The 26,906-nt window shown below is 55.6% G+C and overlaps 1 protein-coding gene across 2 annotated transcripts in view; it reads left to right on the top strand.

Moving 5' to 3' along the window:
• MGMT (O-6-methylguanine-DNA methyltransferase) overlaps positions 1-14,627 on the top strand; it is a 287,387-nt gene extending 272,760 nt beyond the window's left edge. For both annotated transcript variants that reach the window (XM_082611389.1, XM_082611390.1), the window contains exons 4-5: positions 5,726-5,865; positions 13,473-14,627. In XM_082611389.1, the coding sequence (XP_082467515.1) occupies positions 5,726-5,865; positions 13,473-13,682 (350 nt within the window). In that variant the 3' untranslated portion in view covers positions 13,683-14,627. The remainder of the gene's footprint in view (positions 1-5,725; positions 5,866-13,472) is intronic.
• The last annotated feature ends 12,279 nt before the right edge of the window (positions 14,628-26,906 follow it).

The raw sequence follows: 26,906 nt of genomic DNA on the forward strand, positions 1-26,906 counted from the left end.
TACTGGCTATTCTATAAATGTCAGTTAAAACAAGTTGGTTGACGGTGTTTTTTATTTCTGCATCCTTGATGTTGTGTCAACTATTTCTATGAATTATGAGAGAGAAGTAGTGAAGTCTTCAAGTATAATTGTGGATTTGTCTAATTATCCTTTCAGCTTTGTCATTTTTTTGCTTCCTGCATTTGAGCCCTGTTGTTAGGTACATAAGCATTTAGGGTTGGGATGTCAAACATTTATTTCATTTTATTTGCTATCTTATTATTTATTACATTTTATTATTTTATTATCACATATTATTATTCATTTTCTATCTTTTCCCTTGGTTTTTCATTTTTCTTTCCCCTTTCTTTCCTTCCTATGGAGTATTTTAACACTTCTTTATATCGTGTATGTTTTTAAACTATATTATCTCTTATAGTTTTTCTAGTGGTTGCTGTAGGGATTATAATTATAATACATACTTAACTATCACAGTCCAATTGGAATCAATATTTCTCCACCTTAAAGTAGAATATAGAAGCCTTACCACCATGTAGGTCCTTTAACTCCCCTGCTTTATGTTATGGTGTCTTGTTTTACTTCTGTGTACATTGAAAATCTTATCTGTTGATGTCATGTTTTTGCTTTCAGTCATTAAACATATTTTAAAGAACTCAACAGAAGAATAGTCTTTGCTATTTAGCCAAATAGTTACCATTTGTTTTGTTCTGCTTTTATTCCTAACGTTCTACACTTCCCTCTGGTATTATTTTGCTTCTTACTGAAGAACTTCCTTTAGCATTTCAGGTCTGCTGGCAACACCTTAACTTTGTTTTTTTTTAATCTGAAAACGTCTTTATTTATGTAACTTCACTCCTGAAAGATTTTTTTCAAAACTGGATGTAGAATTCTAAGTTGACAGTTCTTTTCTTTCAGCACTTTTAAAATTGCTGTTTTGCTTTCTTCTACCTCTGTGGTTGCTATAAGAATTCTGTAGTCGTTCAAACATTGTTCTCCTATAAATAATGCAACATTTTTCTTTGTTTTCAAGATTTCTTTCTTTGTCTTTAGATTTCAGCAGCTTCATCATGGTATGTCTGGGAGTGGATTTCTTTGGGTGTGTGTCCTGTTTGCACTTTGCTGAGCTTCTTAAATCTATGGTTGTATATCTTTTGCCAAATTTGGAAAATGTTTAGCTATTATTTCTTTGAGTTTTTTTCTTCTACACCACACTTTTCTCTCTCTCCTTCCAGAACTCCAGTAACATGCATGTTAGACCTTTTGAGTTTTCCAACATGTCCCCGAGGCTGTTTTTGGTTTTTGTTGTTTGCTTTTGACATGTTTTCCTGTTTCTCAGGTTGATCATTTCTGCTGATTTATCCTCAGTCTCACTGGCTCTTCCTCTGGCATCCCCATTCTGCTAAGAAGCCCCATGCAGTGCAGTTTTTTCATTTTGTATGTTGAATTTTTCAGTACTAAATTCTCCATTTGATTCTTCTTTGTAACTTCTATTTTTTAAAAAAATAAACTCTCTGTATTTTCATTTGTTTCGTGGGTATTTTCCCTTCTCACAGCATTTTTATTACAGATCCTTTGAAGTGGTTGTCAGATGATGTTTATCAAGTCATCACATTGCACACCTTAAGTATCTTACAGTTTTATTTGTTAATCATACCTCAGAAAGCTTGAGGGAGAGGGGCGGTTGTCGGGTGATTCTAACTCCTGTGTCAGCGTTGGCCTTTTCATTTGTTGACTGTCTTTTCCCAGGCAAGTTGAGGTTTTCCTGATTCTTCATATGCTAAGTAATCTGGGGTTGTAACCTGATCATTTTGAATATGATATTCTGAGACTCTGGGTTTCGTGTAAATCTTACAGTAATGTTGATATTTTTGTTTATGAGACACTCGACCTGGTTGGATACAGCCCATGAGTCCTGACCAGGCTTCTGCAGGTTGTGGTTTCAGTATCTGTTCCTTTGTAGCCTCCGCAGTCCTGTTCAGGTCTGCCCTCCAGGACCCCAGCAGTGGTCTAACCCTTACCTCAGTTCTCAGAGTCTTGGGTTTAGTGGCAGATCCACACATGCACAGCTCAGGGGCGAATCGAGGAATTTATAAACAACTTGCTGGCGTGCTTTCCCAAAGGCCACTTTCTCTGCAATCTCCCTGGTCCTTTCCAGTTCTTGGGGGTCCTCTGCGTTACCACACACTCCTGCGACTGCGCTTATATCCAGGGCCGAGCAGTGAGAATACAAAGAGAGGGAAAGCAGTGGGTCCACCCACCTTTGGGGACCATAGCTCTTCCCATCAGAAAGGATGTTTCTCCTCAGAGCCTTCAGCACCTGCGGGCCCGCCACCATTGCCATCCCCCGCTGCAAGATTGCTTGGGGGCGGCGGTACAGGAGTCCAGAGGTAATAGCGCCGAGCGGGGCTCCTCCGTCCCCTGAGCATGAGGGCTCCTTCTCCCTCCTCAAGGTGCTGAGAGCCCTGGGCTCCGTCTGCACCAGCACCACCTCCAGGGTCGAGGCTGCAGTGAGTCCTGGCTGGGGATGATTGAGGGGAAACGGGGTAAACTGGCGCATCGTTGCAGTGTGTCTTCAACTTCCTCTTCCCGAGCCCTCACATAGCTGCTCTGTGCCTTGTGCCCAGGCTTTATAAAGGCATTCAGCAGAGGTAGGCAGGGAGAAGACGCTGACTCTGTTCCCCCTGGACCAGAACCCCTGTTTCCTTTCACTTTCATGTTCTCCCTCCCAGGTTCATCCCTGGAAAGGTCGTCTGGCTGCTTTGATGCCAAGGCAGCATCAGGTCAGGTTAGCTCGTTGACACTTGAAGAGCACGTAGTGTCAGAACTCGCCTCTGGATTCACCTGATCAGAAACCTGGCTCCCTCCCAGATTATCTTGAGCTCCGGTATGCCAGCCTGGGTGCCCCCTCTGTGCCGGAGGCCAGAGAAGGCAAGTCCTGGGAGGGAGAACCCTTGGAAAGTTGGAAACCTGTCAAATGGCCGTGACCCGTGCGTGGACACCAGGTTTGATGCTATGGCAGGGCATCCTACAGATGCGTGGTATCATCAGCGACCTGGCTCGTGATGTGCGATCCAGGAAGAGAGAGTTTAGAAAACAGTTTTTGCCGGGTTTAGGTGGTTGCAGTGGGTGTATTTAAGTAGCCACCCAAGCTCAAACGGAGATGGCCGTGTCCTTAAGGTAAGGGGGATCTAAGGAGCAGTCTTCCAGCAGAGCCTACCTTGACCTCACCCGGACCCCAGAACAGGCAGGAGATGGGGAAGGAGAGAAACATCCAGAATGTGGCCTACGGAGGCTGCAGCTGCGCTCCGCAGAGGACCTTAGCGGGAGAGAAAAGGATGGTATTTCAGTGGTTGCCCCTTAGGGCCACCTGAAATGACAGTCCGGCCACTGAAGAGTGATGTGGTCACCTCAAGAGCATGTATTTTACACATCGATCATGGTAATCTTTATGAGCAGGTTTTGCTACATTTTAGAATGATACCCAACAACTGAGAGTGTTGCCCCCCCGTTTGGAGGAGTGGGGCTCAGGTCTGATTTTGCACAGGTCCAGGGCGAAGGCGCTGACTCTGAGCACCGCTTAGACTAAGAAATGCATTTGCTCCCTACAAGGTGGAATTGAGTTTCCAGGTACATTTATAAAATGATGTGCTTGATTGACAAATACTGCATTTCTTGAGCTATTTGTCCTAATACCATTGCCTGGTACATACAAGGTGAGAAACGGTTTCCCATGGAAAAATTGACAGTGAAGCTGAAAATGTTTGATAAACTCTGCGCTCATATACGGGCCTCCAATTGTTTTATTTTACAGTGCTTTTCTCCTTGGAAGGAGGGGTGCTCTGTGACTTGGCAGGAGTCCGTCAGCGCCTGGCGCTCAGGTGGCGGCCGGGGAGCTGTGCCGCAGCTTCTCGGAACTGTTCTGTCTCTCCAGCTTCTGTCTGCACACACCTCTCAGTGTATTCCTGCAAGTTTAGTACGTTCCAGACTGTCCTCCTGGAAGACCTGGGCAGCATCCTCTCCCTGGGCCAAAACACGGAAAACAAAAGCCAACAACGCTGGGCTGTGGGAAGAAGGCAGGAAACTGGCCTCTGCTTCTTGCCGTATCGACTTGTGCTGCTTCTATCGTTTCTTTTCCAAGACAGCTATCCCTGAAACCTCTTTTTCTCCAAGTTATCACCAAGCTGCCTTCCTTTTCTTTTTTCTTCCTTTTTTTTTTTTAAGTTAGGCACAACAAGGGTGACAATGATAATGATTAACAGTTTGATTTCAAAACCCTTTCTAAAGAAATCACAGTAAACAGAGTCTGTTTGCCTAAGGAAACCCTCGCAGCAATCAGCTAGTCACACAACCGCGTGTGCTAATGAACCCAAAGCTGTTAATGTGGTTTCTTCAGTTAAATTGATTCATGAATTTTGAAGAGAACATTATCTAATGAATTTTCTTTGAATAGAAAGCAATTAAAAGGACAAATCAGTCTGATTAACCCCAAAGTCACCCTCCTGCCACAAACGGTGTAGAGTTTGAAATTATATCATAAAAAACTAGAGCACATTTGCTGTCTTTTTGCCCTCTGCTAATCCATGTAAATTAATGAACAACAAAGTCAATTTCTTTGCTGACCCTTTTCTAGTATCACCTGGATTATGCTGATGTTTAATTTGCTTAATGTTATAATAAAGTCTAAACAGATTTTTTTCCCAGTGAAGTGATTATCATTCCCTTCAGTTAAGAAGTGATTTTTATTATTTAACGCGCATGTAAGGGTGTGTTTCCTTTAAGAACCAAATCACACTTGGCCAGCTTGTCACCAAGTGTAATTAGTGCTCTTAGGGACACACTCAGGGACTGCGCCCCTGCCCGTGGAATCCTTGCCTTTGTTGCTGCATCGGGGGCTCCCGCTCCCCCTGTGGGGGCCACAGCTCCGTGTCCAGTGCTCCCGCGCCATGCGTCCCCTTCGGAAAGACAGTAGGTGTCGGTTCAGACCCGCCTCCTTCACATGCCGGGCTTCTCCCCAGCGCACTCCACACCCGCGAACAGCTCTAAACCTGGAGCAGAGGGAGGGAATGTTGTCGTGCGTTCTCCTTTTCATTCCTGCAGCAGGATGAAGAGCGAATGCAATCTGATGTGGTTAGTCAATTCAAATGGGAATGAAGTTGTTTTATCTTTGCAGCCCTGCTCGTTACAGATGCCTGTAGCCAAGGTCACCGCCAGCCCCTGTGTACCGTGGTGTTTGGCATTCTACGCCTGCTCGCTGTCGGATGTGGACAGCTAGCATAATATCAGAGCCCGGCCCGTGGCTTCCTTTTCCTTCTGTGTCCCAGCCGAAGTTGGAAATTAACCAGCGGAACAAAAGGTTTCGAAGTTGGTGTGCGAGCAGGGCCTTCTGTGCGTACGAAGCGAACCGCGTGCTAATTTATACACGCCCGGGTGCCGGGAGAGCATGTCTCAGGCCTGCCTGGCACTCGGGGAAGATGGGAGGAAGTCGCAAATCTGTGAGGCATGGTTGGGGAGGCCTGCAGAGGGGCCGGCCCGCTCCGTGCCCTGCGTCACACGCCTCTTCCTCCGTGTCGGGTGACACGGTGACAGGGCCGTGCAGAGCTGTTTTCATTGAGAATAACACCTCTGCTTAAGTTGATGCACCCTCTCTTTCAGGACTGGCAGCTGTTTGTATCCAAGCTGTCGGAGCCGTTTGCCCAAATCGTGTCACTCTGCTCTCTCCCTTCAGATTCGTTCACCAGACAGGCGCTGTGGAAGCTGCTGAAGGCTGTGAAATTCGGAGAAACGGTTTCCTACCAGCAGTTAGCGGCCCTGGCGGGCAACCCCAGAGCAGCGCGGGCCGTGGGAGCGGCAGTGAGAAGCAATCCTGTGAGTCTGCGTCCACGTGATGTCAGCACGGCCGTGGTCAGTGGGGGCCTGGGCACTGCGCTCGGGGTCACAGTGTCCTCTGACTGAAGCGGGTTTCAGAGGCAGCCCGGGCTGCGGTGGGCGGGGAGGACAGGAAGCGTTTGTGGTGGGGACCTCTGGAAGAGGTGTGGGTGGCACTGGTCGGGTGAAGGTGGTAAAGAAGTTTTGCCACGCACCACCGAGACCCTCCCCGCCCCATGACGCGTGTCAGAGCCCCGGGAGCCGCTCGGCACAGGGAGCCCAGGGCGGCGAAGCCTAGAGGGGTGGCGAGCAGACAGCCATTCGTTCACTGGACAGCTGGGCGCACTGGGTGCCTAGGGTGTGCCCGACACTCTTCCAGGTGCCGGGAGTACAGCAGGAAACAAAACAGACCCATGCATGAGAGCTTACGTTCTAGAAAAACACACGTGCTGCGGTGTTTTCAAACCCACCCCCATCGCCTGGGGGCTTGGCTCCGTCAGGAGGTCCAGGCCATGGCCCTTGGGACCTGGGGTGACTCATTGCTTTAGGGCATGTCCCCAAGCTCCTTCACGTCTTTGTCCCCCCTGTGACTCTGCAGTCAGGCTGGGCTGAGAGCAAGACTCACGGACCACGCAAGGCCGTCTCCCCAGGGGACAGGGTCAGGCCTCAGTGTGGGGCGGCCGCAGGCCTGTCGCTCCCGGGAGTGCAGAGGTCACCTCTGCTCCCCGTCACGCCACACGTGGGCCAAGCGCTGTCCAGTCTCAGGGAGGAAGTCAGCGTGGGTTGTGGAGAGGCCATGACGTGGGCCTGGCCAAGGCCACACACGCCTGTGGAGCCTGCAGGTGGGCAGGAAGGACACCCCTGTCCGCACAGCAGCTCGGCCCTCTGGGAGACGCCACACAGGTGCATGGGGCCCTGGAATATTCCCAATCTTATTGGTCTCCAGTGCCCACCAGGGCCTGCTATCACATTGGGCATGGTTTCTCCCTAAAGTTGTAGGAAAGTCTCTAATATGGTAGAAGAATGCCATCCTATCAGGAAAAGCAAAGAGAGTCATCACATCATGGGATGGGAAGTTACTAAATCAGAGAGACCCCACTTTTTAAAAAATTGTTGTGGCCCTGCTGTGTTTTCAAAACTACTTCCACCCCTGCTCACAGGGGAGAGGCTGGCTGTTTGCACACCGCATTCGGCAGCTCGCCACTCGGCTCGCAGCCGCCCGAGGGCAGAGCCGGTGTCTCGAGGAGATGGCAGTTTCTTGGCCTTTCTCCCAAAACGGCGCCGTTACTCTTAAGCAGCAGCCCCTCTAGGTCTGTAGTGGGGGGCAGTGTTTTAATGTACATCTGATCTGGAGAAGAGTTTTCTTCCGTATTAAAATATCTCAGATCGTCAGGAACAATATGTGATACGATGACACAGCCCCCCGCTTCCCGTGTCCCTGGTCTCCACCACGGAGGCCGGTGGATCTGGTCAGCATGTCGTTTTGCACCTGTTATGCCGTAGTGGCGGCAGCCCAGCTACATAGTTCGCGTTCGCCTCCTCTGTGGGCTACAGGCCGCATTTCCGCGCTGAGCGTGGGGTGACGGTGAATCAAGTTTCTAGGTGTAGTTACTCACGTCTCCCAGTGAAGCTTACGTCACAACTTCCCTCTGGAAGGCCACCGTCTTCTCCCAGGTCCACTCAGTTTGGGGCAGTTTGACTTTGCTCTGGATAGAGAGACCATCCAGAGCACGCTGTGGTGTCCACTCAGGGCCTCGAGGAAGAACTCTGGGGACTGACTTCTTTGCGCCCTCCTCCTGCTTCACGGCGTCACCGTGCTGTGTAGAAATTCTCCCTCTGGCCCCCCATCTCCATCCGTGTTTCAGGCCACGACCTGTTCACGCCCCATGCGGAGACGTGGTCCTTCTGCCCGCCCTCCCTGCCTCCCTCCCTCCCTCCCTCCCTCCCTGAGGTTGGCCTCGCGTCCTGGCACCGCCTGCCCCGTCAGCAGGCGCGGCTCCCATCTTTGCCACGAAACAGCTCTGCTAACTGACACGCACAGATGAGCAGCCCCTCACCTGCCCGCTGCGATGCCCGCGGTTTCTCCCTCTCTGCAGTGGCGAGGCCTTGGTTGTCTGCCGATGGGGCTTGTGGCGATGTTCAGAAACATTGACTGTCCTGCAACCAGCGGGACTCTCTCCTCTTGCTGTTAATCTCTATGACTATCGCTGCTCAAGTATGGCCTCAGCCACTGAAATTTATAAAACAGGATCTCACAGGGCTTAAAACTCTCCCGTCCATGAAGTCCTAGTCTCGACATCCCCATCGCGTGCCCATGCCGAGGGTGGCCGTGACGACGCACTCGGGCGGGAGGATTCTGCCCGCACCGCGTCCCCTCTTCTCGGCTCCCTCCCGTGCCAAGGGTGACAGGAGGTGGTGAGCCCTCTGTGGCCTTTCCCTGGGCGTCCCTCTGTAGTTGGGCGCTGCCTGTGACTCACGCAGGGACCTCAACTTGATGAGAGGCTGCAGAGGACCCGACAGAGGCCTCCAGGTGTGGCCCCGAGGCACGGGAGGTGCCCCTGCAAGGAGACGCCTGCTGTGTGGTGCAGCACGGGCAGCTCGGCGGGAGTCAGCCGTCCTCAGAGAGGGCCCACAAAGTTGGTAAAAGAGAACCTCCTCAGAACGGGCTGAAGGATCTCAGTGGTGACCCAGGGACCTGAGGGAGGAAGGGCGGCTTAGTCAGGGACCGGCTGGCGTGCCCCCCTTCTCGGCGCTGATGGCAGGGGCCCGGCCGCAGCACCACACACGTGGGCTCCAGCATGGATAGCACGTCGTGGAGGCTTACCCGCTGAAAACATCTTGTGTTCCGGCTGGGAAGAACAGTTGTGCATTTCAGGAGGAGAGCGGCAGGTGGATGTGGAATGTTCCAGAACACCATGAGGCCCACTGCGCACTGATTCCTTAGGCGGCTTGCAGTAAAAGGACACGTGCTGGCTCCCGCGACAGCACCTGCTCTTGGCCTGGGCTGCTCTCCCCCACGCCAGGCTGAGGGGCGGTTTTTGCGGTGGTGGGGGAGTTTCGTCCCATTCCAGGCCCTTGGCTTTTCCATGGTTTTCCGTGAAGGAATTAACAGCGCAGGTGAAATGGTTTCACAGCCTTCCGGAAGACCCTCTCCCAGGCCCAGCCTGGGGGACGGCCCGTCTTCCGGTGGGGCAGGTTCAAGAGGCCTCACGCCCTCCCCGGTAAAGCACCCTTCCACTCATCCTCAGACAGAATTTGCTAAATGCAGTTCAAAGGCAGTCAATACTTGCACAGAGAGTTTCTCCACCTTCTTCTAAACAAACGCATTCCTGAGGACTTAGTTTGTTCACAGATTGCCGTGAGCGTTAATGACCCCCTGAGTCTTGGCCTGCCAGTCACCCAGATGGCTGTTGATAAAGATTTAGCATCATGTTCTAAGTGTCAGGGCTGTCAGTGGGGCTGAACCATTTGACCAGAAGAAAAAAACGCACAGGGAGCTATTGATTACAGCTTCTCGGTGTCACTTGTTCACCAGGATTTAGGTATTGATGAGGCCGCAAGTGAAAACAAGCTCCTTCCCTTGTGGGCTGCTACCCACAAGAACAAAGGCGAAGCTGGAGAAAATATTCAGCCGGCACCAGAATCAGAGGGATTCCATTATTGATCGAAAGGCCCCTCCGTGTTATTTTTGTTGGAGACAAATCTATGGGTTTGGAAGTTTTATAGCATTTGAGAAAGGGTCTGTGTAAGTGATGGATTCGCGTATTGGATGAATTAGATTTCACAGCGTGAAGATTTCAATGCAGCTGTGATATTATGAGCTTCGTGGTTGTTGATAAAAATTGCATTTCGTGTAGCATAGGCTTTAAAGGCGAGGGCATAGAGGATGCAGATCCTTTGAAATGTCCTGAGGGCCCCAGTGAATTTTAGCAGGTCTCGTCATCTTGATAGTCTGAAACTTGCCACCAATATTAGCACGAGCAGAAGCAGTGTTCCCATTTCCGGAGGGGAAGATAGTGCGTGTTTGGTAAGACACCAGTTCTCCATCAAAGATGAAGACTGGTCATAGCTCTCTTTATAATTGCTCTTCCAGGCCAGCAGTCCTGTTATCTGCGTCGTACATAGAAAGGGAGACAGGTTCACGTTATACCCTTTGTTACAATTTCATAGCTTGTTGGGCGAGAGGGAAGAAAATCAAAGCTCACTTGTGAAATCTGCTGTTTGGTAGGAAAATTGAATTGGTGCCTAAATGTCGGTAAGACTAAATTGAATTAAATGTCTATCTCTTTATCAGTCAGAAACTTGAATTGTATATTACTTAATCATGTCCTCCTAGCAATTATTAATGTACTATTGTATTTGATAAAAACCCTCAATCAGAGCAGACAACCTATTCTTAAAGTTTCCCGCTACTCCCTCCAGGCAGATGGGAGCTGGGTGCTGCGGGCAGGACTCGGGAGCATGTCTGCTTCTCGCTCAGTTAAACTGCACTGGAGAGGAAGTCTGAGCTCACCCTCCCCGTGCGGGGTCAGAGCCCCACAGACGATGCGAGTTACCATGGCAACTCTAACTTCTGGTCCAAGGCGGGACTAGTCTGTGATGTGTGGGAAGTCAGATTCCCACCTCCCAACCCAACTTACTTACGTGCCAGCGCCCCCAGGCCCGGCCTCGGCGGTCCCCTGGGGGCAGTGTACAGAGTGCGGGGCTGGAATCCCCTCTCGGCCTCTAAGCAGCTCGTCAACTTGGGCCAGAGGCTTAACGTGTCCCGAAGTTGAGAGCGCCTGGCCTGAGCTCGTTGGAGGATACGATGTCACGACGTGCACATCAGGCATGCTCTCCCCAGAGCATCATTACCGAGCAACGTGTCTGGGACAGGGACTGGGGATCCAGCCATCCTCCTGGAACAGGTGCAGCCCCACAGAGGGGCACTTCCAGGCAGGCGTGTTTGTGTGTCTGGTGCCCAGCAGGTGACACCCTGCTCCACCTGCAGTGAAGGGCCTCCGGTAAAGGCAGAAGCAGGAACGACCGCCCGAGGGAGCAGGGGGTGCCCAGATACCATGAGAGAGGTTCCCCCCACGGGTGGGGTCTCTCAGGGTCTGCGCCCAGCTCCCCACCCCGACGCCGTCTCCAGAGTGGGCCCCGGTTCCTGTACCTGTGCCCGCTGCTATGACCTTCTTTGTGGAGCGGCCACCGTGATGTTCCCACAGTGGTGAGAGCTCTCACCCCAGCATGCCCTGGGCCTGCAGTGGCCGCCCACCGGTGCCCCTTCCTCCCGCCAGGATGGAGCCACCTAGGATGAAGCCTTTCTTCCCCAGGGACTCCGGAGCAGACCCTCCCCTTAGCAGAAGTCTGCACTCTGCCGAGGCCTGAGGGAGTCCCTCCAGAGAGCAGCTCTTCTCAAGCTCTGAGTAGCTGCTTGTCCGGATCCTTACGCAGAACAACTGTTGGCTTCCCAGAGCCCCGTGCAGTGGGAACACGGGGTACACCCCCTTGTGTTTGGTGGCCCCCGGCATGTGGGCATCCCTGGCACGCTGGGTGTGCTCTAAGCTGTGTCCACTGGCTGCCCAGGAAGACATCTCCCATCCACTGTGGTTTTCAGGGGCCGTAATGACATCCCTTTCTTTCCTCCCATCTCCTGAGCCAACTGAGACATGAGTAAAGGATGTTAGCTTTATTAGGATAAAAGCTTGACTGGAGAGGTATCATGGCCATAGCCATAGCCATAGCCATGGCAGGCTTTGCAGGAAGTCCCGCCAGAATTAGACCCCCCGCAGGGGCGGGCACTGACCATGCCTTGGAAGAGAACAGGATGCCCCGTGCCATGGGGCAGGCAGTCCCCCTGCAGGACTCCACAAGGTGCTGAGCTGAGCATTCTCGTCCCTTTTTCCAAGGGTGGCTGCTCAGTGGGTCATCCTCCCCTCAGGGGGTTTGTGGGGGGAGAGACCAGGCCAGGAGCATCCTTCCAGTGAGGTCCTCCCTGCGGAAACGGAAAGCAAGGGCAGTGGCCACTGCAGCCCCTCCACCCATGGCTGTCAGAGCTCCGTGCGGACAGCAACGCTGCCGTTCAGGAACAGACCCCAAGCAGGGCTCCCATGGGCATCCTTGGGACTCCTGCTGAGGAGGCCCCGCCAGAGAGGACAGGGGGTGCCCTCCCTGGTGGGGTTGGCTACGCAAGCACGAGGTTAGGGGGGACTAGCCCTGTGAATGGCTGCAGGAGTAGCGAGCAGCCCTCACGAGAGGGCCCCTTGCTCCCATCCGGCGACTGCGGGCCCTGGGGTCCAGTCCAGTCTGGTACGTGTGGTATCAGACTCCTGCAGGTCTGCGTGGTGCCAGCTCTGAGCCAGGAAAAGAAGGTGCCGGGCGCTGGGGGAGGCCCTGTCCTCGGGGCATCGGCGCCTGGTCCACACGCCTGCCTGCCTGCCTGTCCAGCCTCCTGGGAACCAGGCCCTCACTCTCCAAGGCTGGGCCAGCCTTGCCCCTCCCCTGGGCCTGGTGCGGCTGCATTTTGGGCCGCGGGTGAGCTTCACTGGGTGCACAGAGCCCAGCCTGGGCCTGTGTTTCCTGGTGCATCTCAGGGACACTCGGCCCCTGGGCGGCTGTCACTGCCCTTGGTCCCAGCAGTGGGGCCCTTCTGATAGTCAGCGGTTCTCTGTGGGTTGTGTTTGGACTTGTTTTCACTGCAAAGTGGCGTTGCTTTTAGTGGAACCACTGTTGATTTAAGCAGGCACCTGACGACTCCGCTCGTCTCCAGGTGTGAAAGGCTAGGAGCAGCTTTGTCTTCCCATTAGGGCTTGTTTTGTGGGGGTGGGGGGGAACCCTGTGGGAGGAATGAGGGTGGGCATGGGCCGAGGGTCCTTGCTGGGATCAGTGGAAGAGCTGGCTGCCCCATCCCAGCAGGTGGGGTACTGGTGATGGCAGCAGTGGTGGGGGCAGCTTTTCAGGTGGGAACAGATGGAGCTGGAGCTTCTCAGACTTGGCATGTCCAGAGACTAAGGAGGAAAGCAGGTCCCTCCAGTGCACGGGTGTAGTGTAAAGCTGGGGTTGGCAAACCTCTTCTACAGAGGGCTGTTCAATCAATATTTTAGGCTTTGCAAAAGCAGCCGCAGGTACGGAGTACCAAGTGGGCGTGGCTGTGTTCCCATAAAACCTTATTTACAAAAACAAGACGTGGACTGCATGGGGACAGCCCCAAGTTCCAGCCTCTGGGTTGAAGTGACCTGTGTGAGAACAGCATTCCCTGCAGTTTCCTCTTACATCTTGGAAGTGTTGGAGAATTTTACGTGGTACCTAAACTTGGAAATGTCATTTTAAATTCTGTATCCATTTTAAATCCCTTATCAAGTGAAATTAAGCTTTCGCCTCCCCAGTGGTAGCATAAAGGGGTGCTCTAGAAGATGCCCCACATTCGCCTCAGGCATTGGGCCCCTTCCCAGCCCACGAGGGACCCTCGGAGGCCAAGGGGTGAGCAGTGCTGAGACAGCCTGCATGTGGCCAAGCCCTGCGAGTTGGGCCCTGGGTCCATCGTGGTCAGGGGCCTTGCCCTGGATCCCGAAAGACCACGCTGGCCCGGAGCCCCGACTGACGGTGGCTGCCTCGCTGTCTTCCAGATCCCCATCCTCATCCCGTGCCATAGAGTGGTCTGCAGCAGCGGAGCCCTGGGCGGCTACTCTGGAGGCGTGGCCGTGAAAGAGTGGCTTCTGGCCCACGAAGGTGGCCCGGCGGGGAAACCGGCATGTGGAGGGGGCTCCCGTCCAGCGAGAACCTGGCGCGGGGCCCTGGGTGACGCCACCAGCTCTCAGCCTGCTGGCCAGGACTGAGTGTTTGTAGTAACAGCTCGCTGGGAGCATGGCGGGCAGCGGCACTGCCACATTAAAGGGGATGGAGCCATAGGGGTGCCGCGTGTCTGCTCCTTCTTTTCTACATTTTACGACAAAGTGAGTTTAGAGACTGGCCGCCGCGCGTCTAACTTGTTCCCTTCTCTCACACTGTCACTGTTCCATTTCTAATACTGTTAAGTCAGGGGTGAGACGGGGGGGGGGCTGGCAAACATGAGGGCGACTGCCCCGGAAGGAGGGGGCATCCGGGGCCCGCCGGGAACCGCTGGCTGCCTCGAGCACCACGCCTGCGCCCGGAGCCAGCCAAGGCCCCCAGGACCCTGGACCCCCATGCAGGCCCGTCCCAGGCTGCAGCCGTGTCTGCCCCCTGCGTGCTCCCCGCCTGCCCTTTCCTCTTGGCTGTTGAAGCTGCCGGGATGATGATGCTGGAGGAGAGGGGATGCGCCCCGGCAACAGGTGCTTACTGAGATTCTCCAGCTTTATTTTTCCAACTGCCAGAAAGCGAATGCAGGATGCATCCATCGGGGGTCACGTCAGTGGAAAGAAAATAACTACTTGCCAGAAAGATTTGGGAAAACAAACAGCTCTTTGTGCGTGGGCGTGGTTGAAATGGCACCTCTCTGAGGAATGGAGTCTATCCCAGCCTTTCTCTGGACAGAAGGTGATGAGGGATGTCGACCTCTCCTTCCTGACACCTGACGTCGAGCCTGGAAGTCCAGGGTCACACACGAAGGCGGGTCAGCTCTTGTCACCGACGGCAGAGAGGAGCATGTCCAGCATCTGCCGGGCACATGGTCTGATACTTCAGTATCGTGTTGTCGCTTTAGCGTTATAATTGACTTATCCAAAAAGCGTAAGGGAAACTTGTAGCTCTGTGTGTGGATAAATAATATGACGTATGGAGAAAATAAACCACGCCCAACTGTTCAGTAGAATGCTGTGTCTTTGTCGAGGGTGCCTGCGACAGTGTAAACAACAGCAGGGAAGCTTGAGCGGTTTGTGTTTGTCACCAGACACCTGGGTAAAAATAGAGCCCTGCACGTGTACAGTTTGGGTGTACTGTGTATCTCATGGTACCTTAATATCAACAAAAGAGCAGGTACCTAACACAGACAAACTAGGCTTTTCTCACCAGTTTACAATTTATTGCATCCCTTTCTTAGGTCAGCCAAATTAATTCTGGATTTTTTCCCTCAAAAATTAAATATGACCATGTCCCCATTATCTTCTGATTTTGGTCCTTCTCAGGACTTCTTTACAGCGGAGTCGTGCTCCTGCAGGGAGCTGCACAGATGTCTGATCTTCGGATGGAACCGTGAGTCTCCCCGCTGCGACCGTCCATTCTCACGGGGGCCCTCGGCTCGCCAAGCTGTGAGAATTGTGAGTGTCTCCGTGTGCGGGCAGAGGGCCCGTTTCTCTGTCCGGATGCGTCGGGAAGACGAGTGGGGGACCTGGGGTGCCCTTCGCCCTTGGGGGCTGGGAAGGTGGTTGGCCGCGTTCCGAATTCTGTAAGGAAAGTGCTTTGCTCTGGTGACTGACAGTCCCAGGACCCCTCCTCTGCCCTGAACGGAAGCGCAGGCTGCGATGCCCGGCCTGCGGCGCCCAGCCCGGGAGCCTGGGTGCGGGGCTGTCTGTGCGCTTCCAGTAGAGGGCGCCACCGTGGTGCCCTGGGCGGCGCTGGGGAGCCCCGGCCCCGCTTCTGCTCAGCGACGGGTTTGAAAGTGGGCTACGGTAGAACTCGGATCCAGAGGCCCTGCGGCAGTCCCCGGGGCACGTGCCGTCCGGGCTGCCAGCAGGCAGGCAGGCCTCTCTGCGGTGCGGTCAGGCCTGAGGACACATCGCAGGCCCCATACCCTCTGTACGCGGGCTGGGCCTGGGCCTGGAGAGCGGGCGTCCCTTAGGGGGACGGGGGCCTCCCGCTGTGATCTCCAGATCCTCAGGCGGCCTCCGAGCGAGGGTCCCGGGCTGTGCAGCCTGCGAGGGCCCGGCCCGCCGGCGAAGCTGCCCGAGGGGACCCCGCAGCTCCGTGGCCTGGCGCCACCGGTTTGGGCCGCGCCCTTGGGGCCCCACAAACCCTGCGCTGTTTCCTGCCTCCCGGCGCCTCCACAGCCATCCGAACACGCTGGAGAGACGCCCCGGGCTCCCGCTGACAGAGCCGTCCCCCCGAGTGCGGGCCACGAACCGCTCCAGGGGCAACGGGCTCCGAGAGGCCGCCTGGAGCCGCAGCCGCTGGAGGGGCAGCAGGTTTGTGAAAATGCAGAGGCTGGGAAAGGCGCAGGGAAACGCGAAAATATTTTCCCCGTGAAGAGAGATGTTGAAGCAAGAAGGCTGAGTCCTTTGGCCGCGGCCCCAGGTCCCCTCACGGGCGGGTTTCCCTCCATCCAGTGCCGGGCCTCGACCCGCCGGCACCAGACCCGCGGGGCAGCCGCTCGGCCGGCGCGTGCTGTGTTCGCCGTTTCCGGACACCCGGGTCGTGAAAGATTCAGAAATAATATTTGTTTTCGTGGAAGCACACGTGTAATGAAATAGCTGCCCCTGACCACGTGGGAGGCTGGGCTGTGAAGGGTCATCGTGTTCTTCTCCTGGTGCTTTTCCCACGAGGGGCGGGAGGGTCACGTAGACACACTCTCGCTCGCCGCGTCCGACGCTGCAGAGAGGGGGGACGCGACGGCAGAGTCTGACTCCCTGGCACCCGAAGAAGAAGAGCTGGAGCTGCTGAGGGGGCCAGGGAAGGTGCGCTGAGGGGTCGGAACCGGCTCGGGCAGCCAGGCCTCTGGGGAGGGGGGCGGGCCCGCCGTGGAGGAAGTTAGTCGGGGTGGCTTTTTTTTTTTTTTTTTGCGGTACGCGGGCCTCTCACTGCTGTGGCCTCTCCCGTTGCGGAGCACAGGCTCCGGACGCGCAGGCTCAGCGGCCATGGCTCACGGGCCCAGCCGCTCCGCGGCACGTGGGATCCTCCCGGACCGGGGCACGAACCCGCGTCCCCTGCATGGGCAGGCGGACTCTCAGCCACTGCGCCACCAGGGAAGCCCTAGTCGGGGTTTTTACCTCGAGTCCGCTCACGCAGCCGACACAGACAGCAGCAGGCCGGTGCGGCGTGGTCACTGCCTAGCAGCACTGTCGTCTCCAGCTCGAATCTCTGCGGGTGCCCGTTCCCGCCCAGGGCCTCGCGTTTCCAGCCCGCAGTCTTCCTTAGCCAGCACCTCTGCTCTGAGCAGCCAGGCATGTCCAGGGAGGGAGTCACTGTTCCTTAACCTGCTGTGAACAGCAGTGTCATCCCAGACCGAGCTTCCTGTGAAGCGTCAGCGTAGCAGAAAACCTACGGTTAAGCCAGGCAAGTGGCTTAAGAGCTCTGGGAAGCGGTGGCGTGGTTGGGTGGAGCCCGTGGGTTTAGCTGCTGCTCAGAGGAGCCCGGGGGCGGGGAGCCCCGCTTGGAGTGTTTGTCCTGGCGCAGCCCAGGCAGGGCGCGCAGGCCCCGCTGGCCGTGTCCTCCACGTCCTCAGGACCCTCAGACTCAGCTGGGCCTGCTGGTGAAGCTGCAGCTACGCCACCGGCAGCAGTGCCAGCTCGAGCCTCGGCCACCGTGGGAACAGGCCGGACGTCACAGCCAAGCCGGCGAGGACTGTCCACCTCACCTCAGAGCTTGCCCAGGACCCTAGTGCTGTTTTGATTTCAAGCTGCAATGGGAAACAAGCTGTCTTACCGTGGGGCGCACAGAAGGATCCAGAGTCTGTTTTCTTTTACTCAAAAGAGTTTCCCAGAAGACCGGTAGGGAAGCTAAGCCTTTGCCTGTGGCCTCTGAGCTGGGACATGCTTGGGCCTCCAGGTGCCTTGTCTGCTGGTAGGTCTTCTCGCTGCCATCCTGGCGGGGGGTCCTGGGGACGGGCACTTGGACGCCCTCGGTGAGGATTGAACTGTGTTTGGCCTCTCCTGGCCCAAACAGGGTTTTTCTTTCTTCTTCATGGGCATTGGATTGAAGTTTGTTTAGGGAGCTGAAGTTCACATCAATTTTACCTGTTATCAGTTTGAAAGACCCTGAGATTTAAATGGAACTCTGCCAAGCAACCCCTGTCTGTCTGTCTGAAGGAAACAGGGTGGCAGTTGAAAGCCAGGCCTGGAGCCTAGAGAAACTGCAGGACCCAAGTCTCTAAGTGACTGAGGGCAGCCGTCCAGGGTCCTCGGACGCTGTGGCTCCAGATGCGGACAGATAGACGGCATCTGGCCTCCGTCATCCAGGTCGACTCCGGTAGGATCTGTGCTGGGCGGGCGGGAGTGGATGAGAACGCGAGGACGGCGCCTTGATGGATGAAAGGGCGTCGTTAACAAGCCTTTAACGTTTCCCATTCATGTTTTTTTCACTGAAAAAAGCCACAAGAAAAATATTCCATGTGGACAGCAGTTAAGATTGATCCCGAAAACATGGCGTCAGTGCTGCTGGCGCCCGCAGAGACCTTCCCACCTAGCAGCTTGCTTGCAGCTGCCACCTTGGAATAGGGTGGGGGGGGGGTGACTGGTGCTCGGACTCTCAAGTGGCCACAGGATACAGGACGGACTCTCCCAGTGGTCACCAGGGACTCCGATGCGGTGGGATGCTGAAGGATGGGGCAGGATCCGCCGCCCCAGGCTCCGAGCTGGCTCCAGGGAGCTCTCCAAGCGGCTCTGCTGGGCGGGCGCGCGCGCGCGCGCGCGCGCGCGCGTGCGTGCGTGCGTGCGTGCGTGCGTGCGTGCGTGCGTGCGTGCGTGTGTGTGTGTGTGTGTGTGTGTCGATGCCAGTCCCGGGGTGGGGGAGGTGGGGTAGCCAGGAACGGAACAGAGAGGCTGGGAGCTTCTCCTCTTTTCTCTCCTCGTTTCTAGGTCGGGCCACCCCCCAGGCACCCACAACACCGCACACGCACACACACACCAGGGTCTTCCTTAAGTCTTCCCGTCACATGTCACTCTTCTTTGGTTCCCAAACACGAGCAATACGTGTGCTTCCAGACTGGTTTGTTGACTTAAATTAAGAAAACCCCAGCTGGAGAAGATATCAGTGTCCAAACATTAAGCAACATGTGACATTGTGCAAAACGTATTGCTTTTGCGTGTTCTGATCGCCATGACAACAGGGCAGAGCGGATGCACACGTGAGACTTCTGGCAGGAAGCACAGGCGCAGGTGCGCGGCCGAGCTGCAGGCCCAGCGGGCAGGTCTGGCCCCGGGGCTGTGGGCACGTTCTGCTGCACAGGGGCAGCCTCAGCCACTCCGGGCCTCTGAGGGACCTGGGCGGTGGGGGGTGGGGGGTCTTGCCCCAGGTGGAGGGCAGAAAGCTGAGCATCAGATCCAGCTGAACTTGGGTTTGTCCCCCCAGCTCCTGTGAGCAGAGTGAGTGCAAACATGTGGCCCACCCCCCCGAGCTCAGGGGCCCCCCACAGGCGAGTGTGGACCCCTGGAGGCCCGGGAGGAGGGAAACGTGACACGGTCTGGCCTGACGGCCAAGGGGGCCGGCGCAGCAGGTATTTGAAGGCCCAGAAGCCAACAGAGCCTCGGAAGAAGTGGTGGCGGTCAGGACGCGGGGCAGGGCAGCCACAGTTCCATTGAGGAAGGTCGGGCTTGATGCAGTTGGGAGGCGCTTGACCCCGCTTGCTTCTGTGACAGGGAAGCTCTGCACGTGGCAGGGGGTGCTGGCCCCATCTGCAGCCTCTGACGGGAACCTTTAATCTGCTGCTCTTCTGAGCGGTGGCCGAGGGCCCCTCGCTGCCTGTCTGCCACCCAGAGTGACCATGTGCCAGCCCCGTGGCCCCCAGACAGCGAAGAGGAGCTGCTGCAAGGCCAGCAGTGCAGCGGCCGGCCAGGAAACAGCCGCTTGGGCGTGAGGGAGCGTTCAGTTCCAAAACGTGTACTTTTGTTGGGATAAACTCTATGTAACCTGCGACAAAAGCAGTACGAAGTGATTTTAAATCTCTGGGGCCCTGAGAAGAGCCAGGTGCTGTGTGTGTCTGACAGCCCTGAAGCCCTGGCCTTCCTCTCTCCCCAGGAAGGGAGCGCGGTCCTTGCCCACCTGCCTCCACAGCGACGGGGACTGGTGTCATCCCTGTGCTGCCGGACCCCCAGCTGGGCCGTGGGAGGCGCACTTCTTTCCTGCCTGTGATCTGGGAGAAGCACAGCCCCCTGCCACCCCCCAGGGAGCCCTGGGAGTGTGTGCACAATCGCTTACTCCCGGGCCGGTTGTGTCCTCCAGCTGTGTCCCAAACACACACCTCTGGCCTCCACGTGACTTCAGCCAAAAGCCTGAGGACAGCAGGTCACACAGCGGTTCTGGCGTCCAGTCTGAGCTGAGAGCCCAGCCCTGCTCACCTGCCGGAGGGGCTCCCACACCGTCTCCAGGCCGAGTGCCTCGTGCCAAGCTGAGAACCCACATTTATTTAAAAACTGCCTTTTCTTTGAGATGCAGAATGACACGTCTAAATATTACAACACCAAGCGGCATGTAGCTGTCGGTACTCTTCCCTGCAAACGTCTGACTTCAGTGCCAGGAAGCAATGTGACAGGTATTCTGCAGTTGCAGGCCAGTTGGTTTCAGATGTAGATGAACATATTTTCACAAGGAAAGCATGGAAGTTCATTGCGTGTTAGGCCTGAGCCTGCCAGGGTGCTGCCGGCCTGTTTATCGCCAGTGACGGCCTCCTCTTCTCATCCCCAGCCCCATCCTCGCCCCCTCCTCCCCTCTGTCGTCCTCCCACCCACCGAGGGTTTCTTGCAGACCCCACTCCCGACACAGGTGTCTGTGGACTCTCAGCCGGTGTCTGTCGTGCTGGTTCTGAACTCTCAGGCTGCTGCGGCCTCTGGGCTCCGTGCTGGGAGGACGGTGCCAGGCTGGAGCGTTCTCTCCTCCGTGCCCCTCGAGCTCGCCCCTCTGTGCTGCTGTACGGAAGACAGGCGGCAGTAATGCTCGCAGGTGAGCAGCTGGGATCGGAGCCCAGTTTGTCCACTTTAGTGGCTGCATTGTCCTGCGTGAGCCACATGACCGCTCCACAGCTTGGTTTCTGTAGCGGATTGAATGGGGGCCCCAAAGAGAGATGTCCACGTGCAGACCCCTGGGACCTGTGCATCTGGCCTCATTTGGAAACAAGATCTCTGCAGATGTGGCTCTGTGAAGAATCTCAAGGTGAGATCATCCCGGATTATCTGTGGCCCTAAATCCAATGGCTGCATCCATCTCAAAGGCCGACGGGGAGGAAACCCACGGGGGAGGGAGGCCCTGTGAAGAGGGAGGTGGAGACTGGGATGATGGGGCCACAAGCCAAGGTTGCCAGGAGCGGCCAGGAGCTGGAAGGGTCCAGAAGGGATCTCCCCGTAGAGCCTCTGGGGAAGTGCGGCCCTGCCGACCCCTGGATCTTGGACTCCTGGCCTCCGGAGCAACAAGTTTCCATTGCTTTAAGCCCCCGGTCACTGGTACTTTGGTGCGGAGGCCCCAGGACACTGACACGGCTTCCTTATCCATGTAGAGGAGTGTGTGGCAAGTCATAACGCTGTCAGGTTGCAGTGAGTTATCCCGGGAAGCCCTTAGCCCGCTGCTGGGAGTGTCCTGCGTGCTCGGTGGGCAGCGGTGGTGGAACCCCCCACAGGCTAGCTGCGGGAGCCCTGGGGATGTGTGTGATCTCAGCACCCTTACCTGCCTCGCCTGTGGACACTTGTCCACCTTGTGTGGGCTTCCTGAGTGCTTAATGAATCAGAGTCTCACCCTTGTTCCCTTCACTTGCCCCTTGACTGTCATTTACAGTGAAACCCAGGGGCAGCTCCGACATGGGTCGCCAAGGCTGTCCCTGAAGTGAGAAAGACTTGGTGTTGCCTCTTTTCTGGCTTGTTGACAACGGAGGTTGTGGGTTGTTGCGAACACCAGGATGGGTGTGGTGTGCAGAGTCACAACAGACCTGTGTCGGGGTGTTGCAGGTCCAAGCAGTGACCCTTGAGAGGCTGCCCTGTGCGGGTGACACTCAGAATGTCTGGCAAGACTCTGACAGTGGCCACAGCGCTGCTTATGAACCGTAAGCAGCAACAAAAATGACTCCCAAAGCCCATGCTCCCCGCTGGCCAGGCTGGCTCTGCGGGTCAGTGACAGCGTGCCAAGCTCAGCTCAGCCAGCGGACGCGTCTTTGCTCAGGACCCACCAGGTACGTTTGTAGTACCAGTGATGCCAGCGTGGTGTCCTGAATCCACCATAAACAGGGTGATGCAGAACAGGTCAAGTGGATCCACGGACCCAAATGGCAGGTCTGGAGTAGAGAAGGGTGCGGATGACATCAGCCGTCCCCTGAAGAGATGTCCGCCTGGCTGGTAGTCCCAGAACTGCAGGTGTAAGTGTGAGACCGCACTTTAGTATAAGCTGGGTTAAAAAAATTAAAAATGTGTAATTCTCTACCTACAGCGTTGTGCAAAGGACGGACGCTCGCTCGCTCGCTCGCTACAGTTACAGGGATACTTGTCATACCATTATTTGTGACGGCAACAAGTAGGAAGCTACCTAAATGTCCCAAGGACGTGGCTTGACTAAGTCATGATACATCTGTACAATGTCCTACTACTAAAAATGGTAACATGAGTCTGTGTTTATTGACATCGAAAAGAGGGCCTTGACTCACTGCTGAGTGATAAAGGCATGTTGTTCTATGAAACAGTTTTTTTTCGTTGGGCATAAGAGTGTAAGACTGTGGAAGAGAATCCGTCAGAATATTTTTGTGGAGATATCTTGGTGGAAAGAGTTGGGGAGGACTGCCGTGTGTGTGTCTGTGTTGCTTTCCAGTGTTGTTAAACTTTTATAGGATGTACGTATTTATTATACAGTCAGAAAAATATGATCCATGCTTCTGTCTTAAAGATATATATTTACACATAAACACACATATGTATACATAATATATCATTTTTTTTTAAAGACCATCTGTGGAGCGGAGTACAACAATGATTATCTCAGCCCGAGGAAATCGTGAGTAGTTGGATTTCCTTTTTTGTGCTAATCTGTATATCTTAAATGTTTCCAGTGGAAATGTGTTATGTTTGTACTTATGAAAGCACATCTCTTTACTCCATGAAGAAGGGTCCCTGGCAGATGTAGTGAGAAGACAACGCTGGCAAATGCAGTCTGGTCTCAGGAGCAGGGTCGCTCAGGAGACAGCCCCACCGTCTGTTTACCAGGGGTCCCCTCTCCACTTGCAGAGCAGTGAGGCCATGGGAGCAGTGTGCACACTCCCTAACCAGGCCGTGTGGCACCAGTGTACATACAAGATCGGCTCAGGGTGTGTCTCAGAGTACAGAGTCATGGAAGGAGGTGTGGGTGAACTAGAAAATCAAGAGGGGCTTCCTGGAGGAGGTGGCGCTCGAGCGGCACTGTTAGCTCTGGACGGGACATAGAGGGCATTTCAAGGGGAAGGAGCAGCCAGATGCCTTAGAGCAGAGGTGAGCACAGGTGGCTTTGGCCCCTGCGATAGGAAACCAGGGACCAGCAGGAAAGTGGCCGTTGTTGGGCAGGGAGAGGACAGACACCCCTGCCGCAGCCCCGGGCACGAGGGGTCCGTTCTTGGTGGGTTTGGTGTGGTCACCAGTCAGGAAAGCAGTGCACGGCAGTCATCAGCCCTGTGCTGAAAGGGGACACCTCGGACTCCAGCACCGCCAGCCGCCTGGGGCAGGAGCCCCTCCAGGCCCTCACAGCCCCGCGCCCTCTGGGGGCTCTCCCTCCACCTGCCCGGGGGCAGCGTGCCCCTCTGAACCGCTCCTTGGCCCACTGATTGTCGCGCGGCACCTCGATGTGGGGAGCTGTCATGGGACAGGACGGGCTTTCCGGCAGGAGAGAGACCAGGAGGAGGGCCGGCCCGGGAGAGGACCGCGTGGGCCGGGCGGGGGGACCTTCTGTTCCCGTGGTCGGGACCCGTGAGAACACAGTCCGCCTGGCAGAGCAGGCCTGAGCCGCGCGACGCCAGCCTTCTTGTCTCGGCGTCCCTGTGTTTTACATAATGTCGCTGTGTCTTCTTAGAGAGGCTACTAATCCTTAGAGCTAACGGGACTAACTAATTAGTGTAAAACACTTTGAAAATATAAGGAATTCAGATGTGGAGTATAATTGGCCAGTCCTCCTGGTATTGACACTTTCACTGTGTCTCTGACGGAGCTGTGGGCCTGACTTCATCCAGGAGATGTGGTTATCCAGGCAGGGGGCGTAAACGAGACGGGCTATCCTTAGCCCCAGACAGGATGCTGTGCGCCTCGGGCTACCGTGGGGCGGGGAGGAGTGAGCTGGCCAGCCTGTCTGCCTCACTGCCCCAGGACCTCAGGGAGCCATGGGGAGGGGGGTGCTGAGTTGGCCTGAGGCTCCAGATCGTGAACGGATTAGCGCCCACAGCCTGGTCGAGGCTGGGGGGAAGGTCAGGGCCCAGGTGTGGCCAGCCCCGAGGTGGCTTTGGGTACTAGCTGTGGCCTGCCGGTGGGCAGCAAACCTGTTTGACTTCTCTCTGGATAGAGCTTATGATGCCACCTTGCACTTCCTCCCAAGGGTGCAGACGGAGCTGTGAGGCGCCTGGCACGTGCAGTTTATCCTCTTTAAGAGATAAATGCAGCGTTTCCTTCTCAGTGGGCAAGTCACTCAGAAAAGATATCGAAGCCCCAGACCTGGACAACACTTGGCCTGACCAATCCCCCCCTGGGTGTGGGTTTTCCACTGGTGTTATTGGAGAAAAGACGATCGTGCGTTCTCTTTGGTGTGCTGCTTTCTAAGGACGTATGGAGCTGTCAGCAAATCATTAATCTCTCTTTAAACCACGGTGACAATATTTACATTTAAGATCAAGACGATGATTATCTGAAGAACTCCCCTGGAAGCTCTCCTCACAACTGGAGAAACACAGCAGCCAGTAAGCAGAGCCACGTCCTGGGCCAAAACTAACAACGAGCTGGTCCCGGAGACCCAGACTTACCGAGGGTGATGTAGGTGAGGCCAGCGCCCGGCAGAAGCTGGTCGGCTGCTGTCAGCAGGGTGAACTCGGCCTCAAGAAAAGTGACAGCCGAGCCGCGCGTTTGGTGGCCGAGCGCTCAGACACAGCTCTGCAGGCGTCTGCTGCAGACAGACCAGCGACCAGAAGACACTCCTGTAAAGAGCTGTTGTAAACAAGACTCTGTGCCCAAACGAAGAAAAGGACCAGAGCCCAGCAGAGGTGAAAAGCCAGCTTTCCAGGCATCCTGGGAACATTCCAGCGGGTCGTTCATTCCGAGAGCGCCCCCTGGGCACCCTGCAGCCTCTGGCTGGGCCTCTTCTCAGCTCCTGGGGCTGCACAGTGACAGCGACGCTGCATCTGGACTAAACCAGCAGTCGCTGGGTCCCCACGTCTGTGCTGTGGAAACAACCTTCTCATGGCATCATCAGAAAGTACTTTAGTAGATAGGTAGCGTTAGCGACAAAGGCAGACTTTATCGTGCTTCATCCAAGCCGACGCCTGGGATCCTCAGGCTCGGATGATGTACGGCTTCCCCTCAACAGGAGGGTTACGTGTTGTAAGTCATGAAGTCCAGGCTGGAGCCTGAGGCCTTCGTCTCACAATCTGCATGACCCCAGTGCCCGTGCTTATTCCAGAGTCAAGTCTGGAGTAGGCCACACGTGTCTGTGCAAACGTAGCACGGACTTCGGTGAATGTTCCAGGAACTGAGAGAATCCGTGAAATAGTGAACGGGACAGAGTCTGCGAGTCTGCGTGCCATGACCCCGACGGCCACTGCGTGTTGCCTTGCAGAGGTAACACGCTCGGCTTCTGACCGCCGTGCCCTGCCCCCATCGCCCCCTGACTCCAGGCACGCTCCACAGGTATCTGTGGACGTGGGCACAGAAGCCAGGCCGAGGGGCGTTCACGGCCCTGCTGTGTGAGAGCAAGAGCTGGGACGAAGCTGAGTGTGCATCCAGGCGGAAACGCGTGTGGGCCTGTAGGTGTGTCCACAGGGTGAATGGAGTACCACGCAGCAGTGAAAGTGGACCCAGCTGCGTGCCATGACAGGCGTGGCTTAGAAATGCAGCGACAAGCAAACCAAGTGCGGGGCAAAAGGCCGCAGGCGTGTGATACTAGTTTTATAAAGCTCACGAGCCTCAAGGGATGCATATCGCTTTAAACAAACAAATATACGCATGCACATGTACAATCATATACATACATACACGTGTGTATATACGATCAAACCTTTGAAAAGACACGGGAATGTGAACGCACGATTGAAGTTGTCACCTCGGGGGCAGAGGCGGGAGGATGAACGAGCGTGGGAACCATTGCTGGGACGCACTCAGGTAGGCTCGCCCCTTCCGGGAGGGCTCAGCTCATGCCCTTCCAGCACTTGGGCTGGCTGTGGGTTCACTGGTGTCCTTGTGATACTATTTCACGGCCTATGTGCTACCCACGTTTTCTTCTACTTTGTATCAAATGTCTGCACCTTGAAAACCGCAAGCAGGTCCTTGAAGGCCACCGTTCTGTACGCCGTGTGCCTGTTTCTGGGAGGCTCTTGGCGCGGTGGGTGACTCCAGAAACGGTTCCCATTGAGCCCCGTGAACTAGTCGGGGCGGGGTGGTGTCCTCCCGGTCAAGGGGCGGGGAGGATCCCCCGAGCGCACTCCTGCGGGAGGGGCCCGGCCTCTGCCAGGCTTGCGGCCCCAGGCGGCATGCGCAGTGGGCGGAGGCCCTGCGGGAGGGGCCCCACGGCTTGTTTACAAGCCACCCGGTGAAGCAGTCTGAGGGGCCCCCAGTGGCGCCCGCTCCACCTGAAGAGCCACCGCTCCCGGGAGCTCGCGTCCCCTCCTGCAGCCCAGACGCTCGAGCAGACGTGACGAGCAAGGCCCCCCTGCCTCTTGGGGCTTTGGCCTGGGGATCCTCTACCTGTAGGCCTTGGGCTTGGAAGACAAGGCTTGGCCCCAAGAGCTTTCAAACCCGTAGCACAGCAAGACACCCAGATAGGAGCGGCCCGCACAAACCCTCCTGGGCTTAGCGCACCAGCTCGGCACAAAGAGCTTCACTTGCCCAGTTAACCGCAGGCCGGAGAGTGAATTTCCAGAAGAGCCCGTGGAAAAGTGGGTGGGAGCGGAAGAGCCGCTGCTCAGGAGTGAGCCCGCAGGCCCCCGTCCTAACGGTGAAAGACGATTGGGCCAAGGAGGGCTGTTCACACTTAGGTTTGCTGGACATTTTCTCAAAAAGGAATCAAGTGACCCTGTC

Source organism: Mesoplodon mirus, assembly GCF_964341445.2.
Source record: "Mesoplodon mirus genome assembly, chromosome: 2".
In the NCBI taxonomy this organism is placed as follows: Eukaryota; Metazoa; Chordata; class Mammalia; order Artiodactyla; family Ziphiidae; genus Mesoplodon; species Mesoplodon mirus.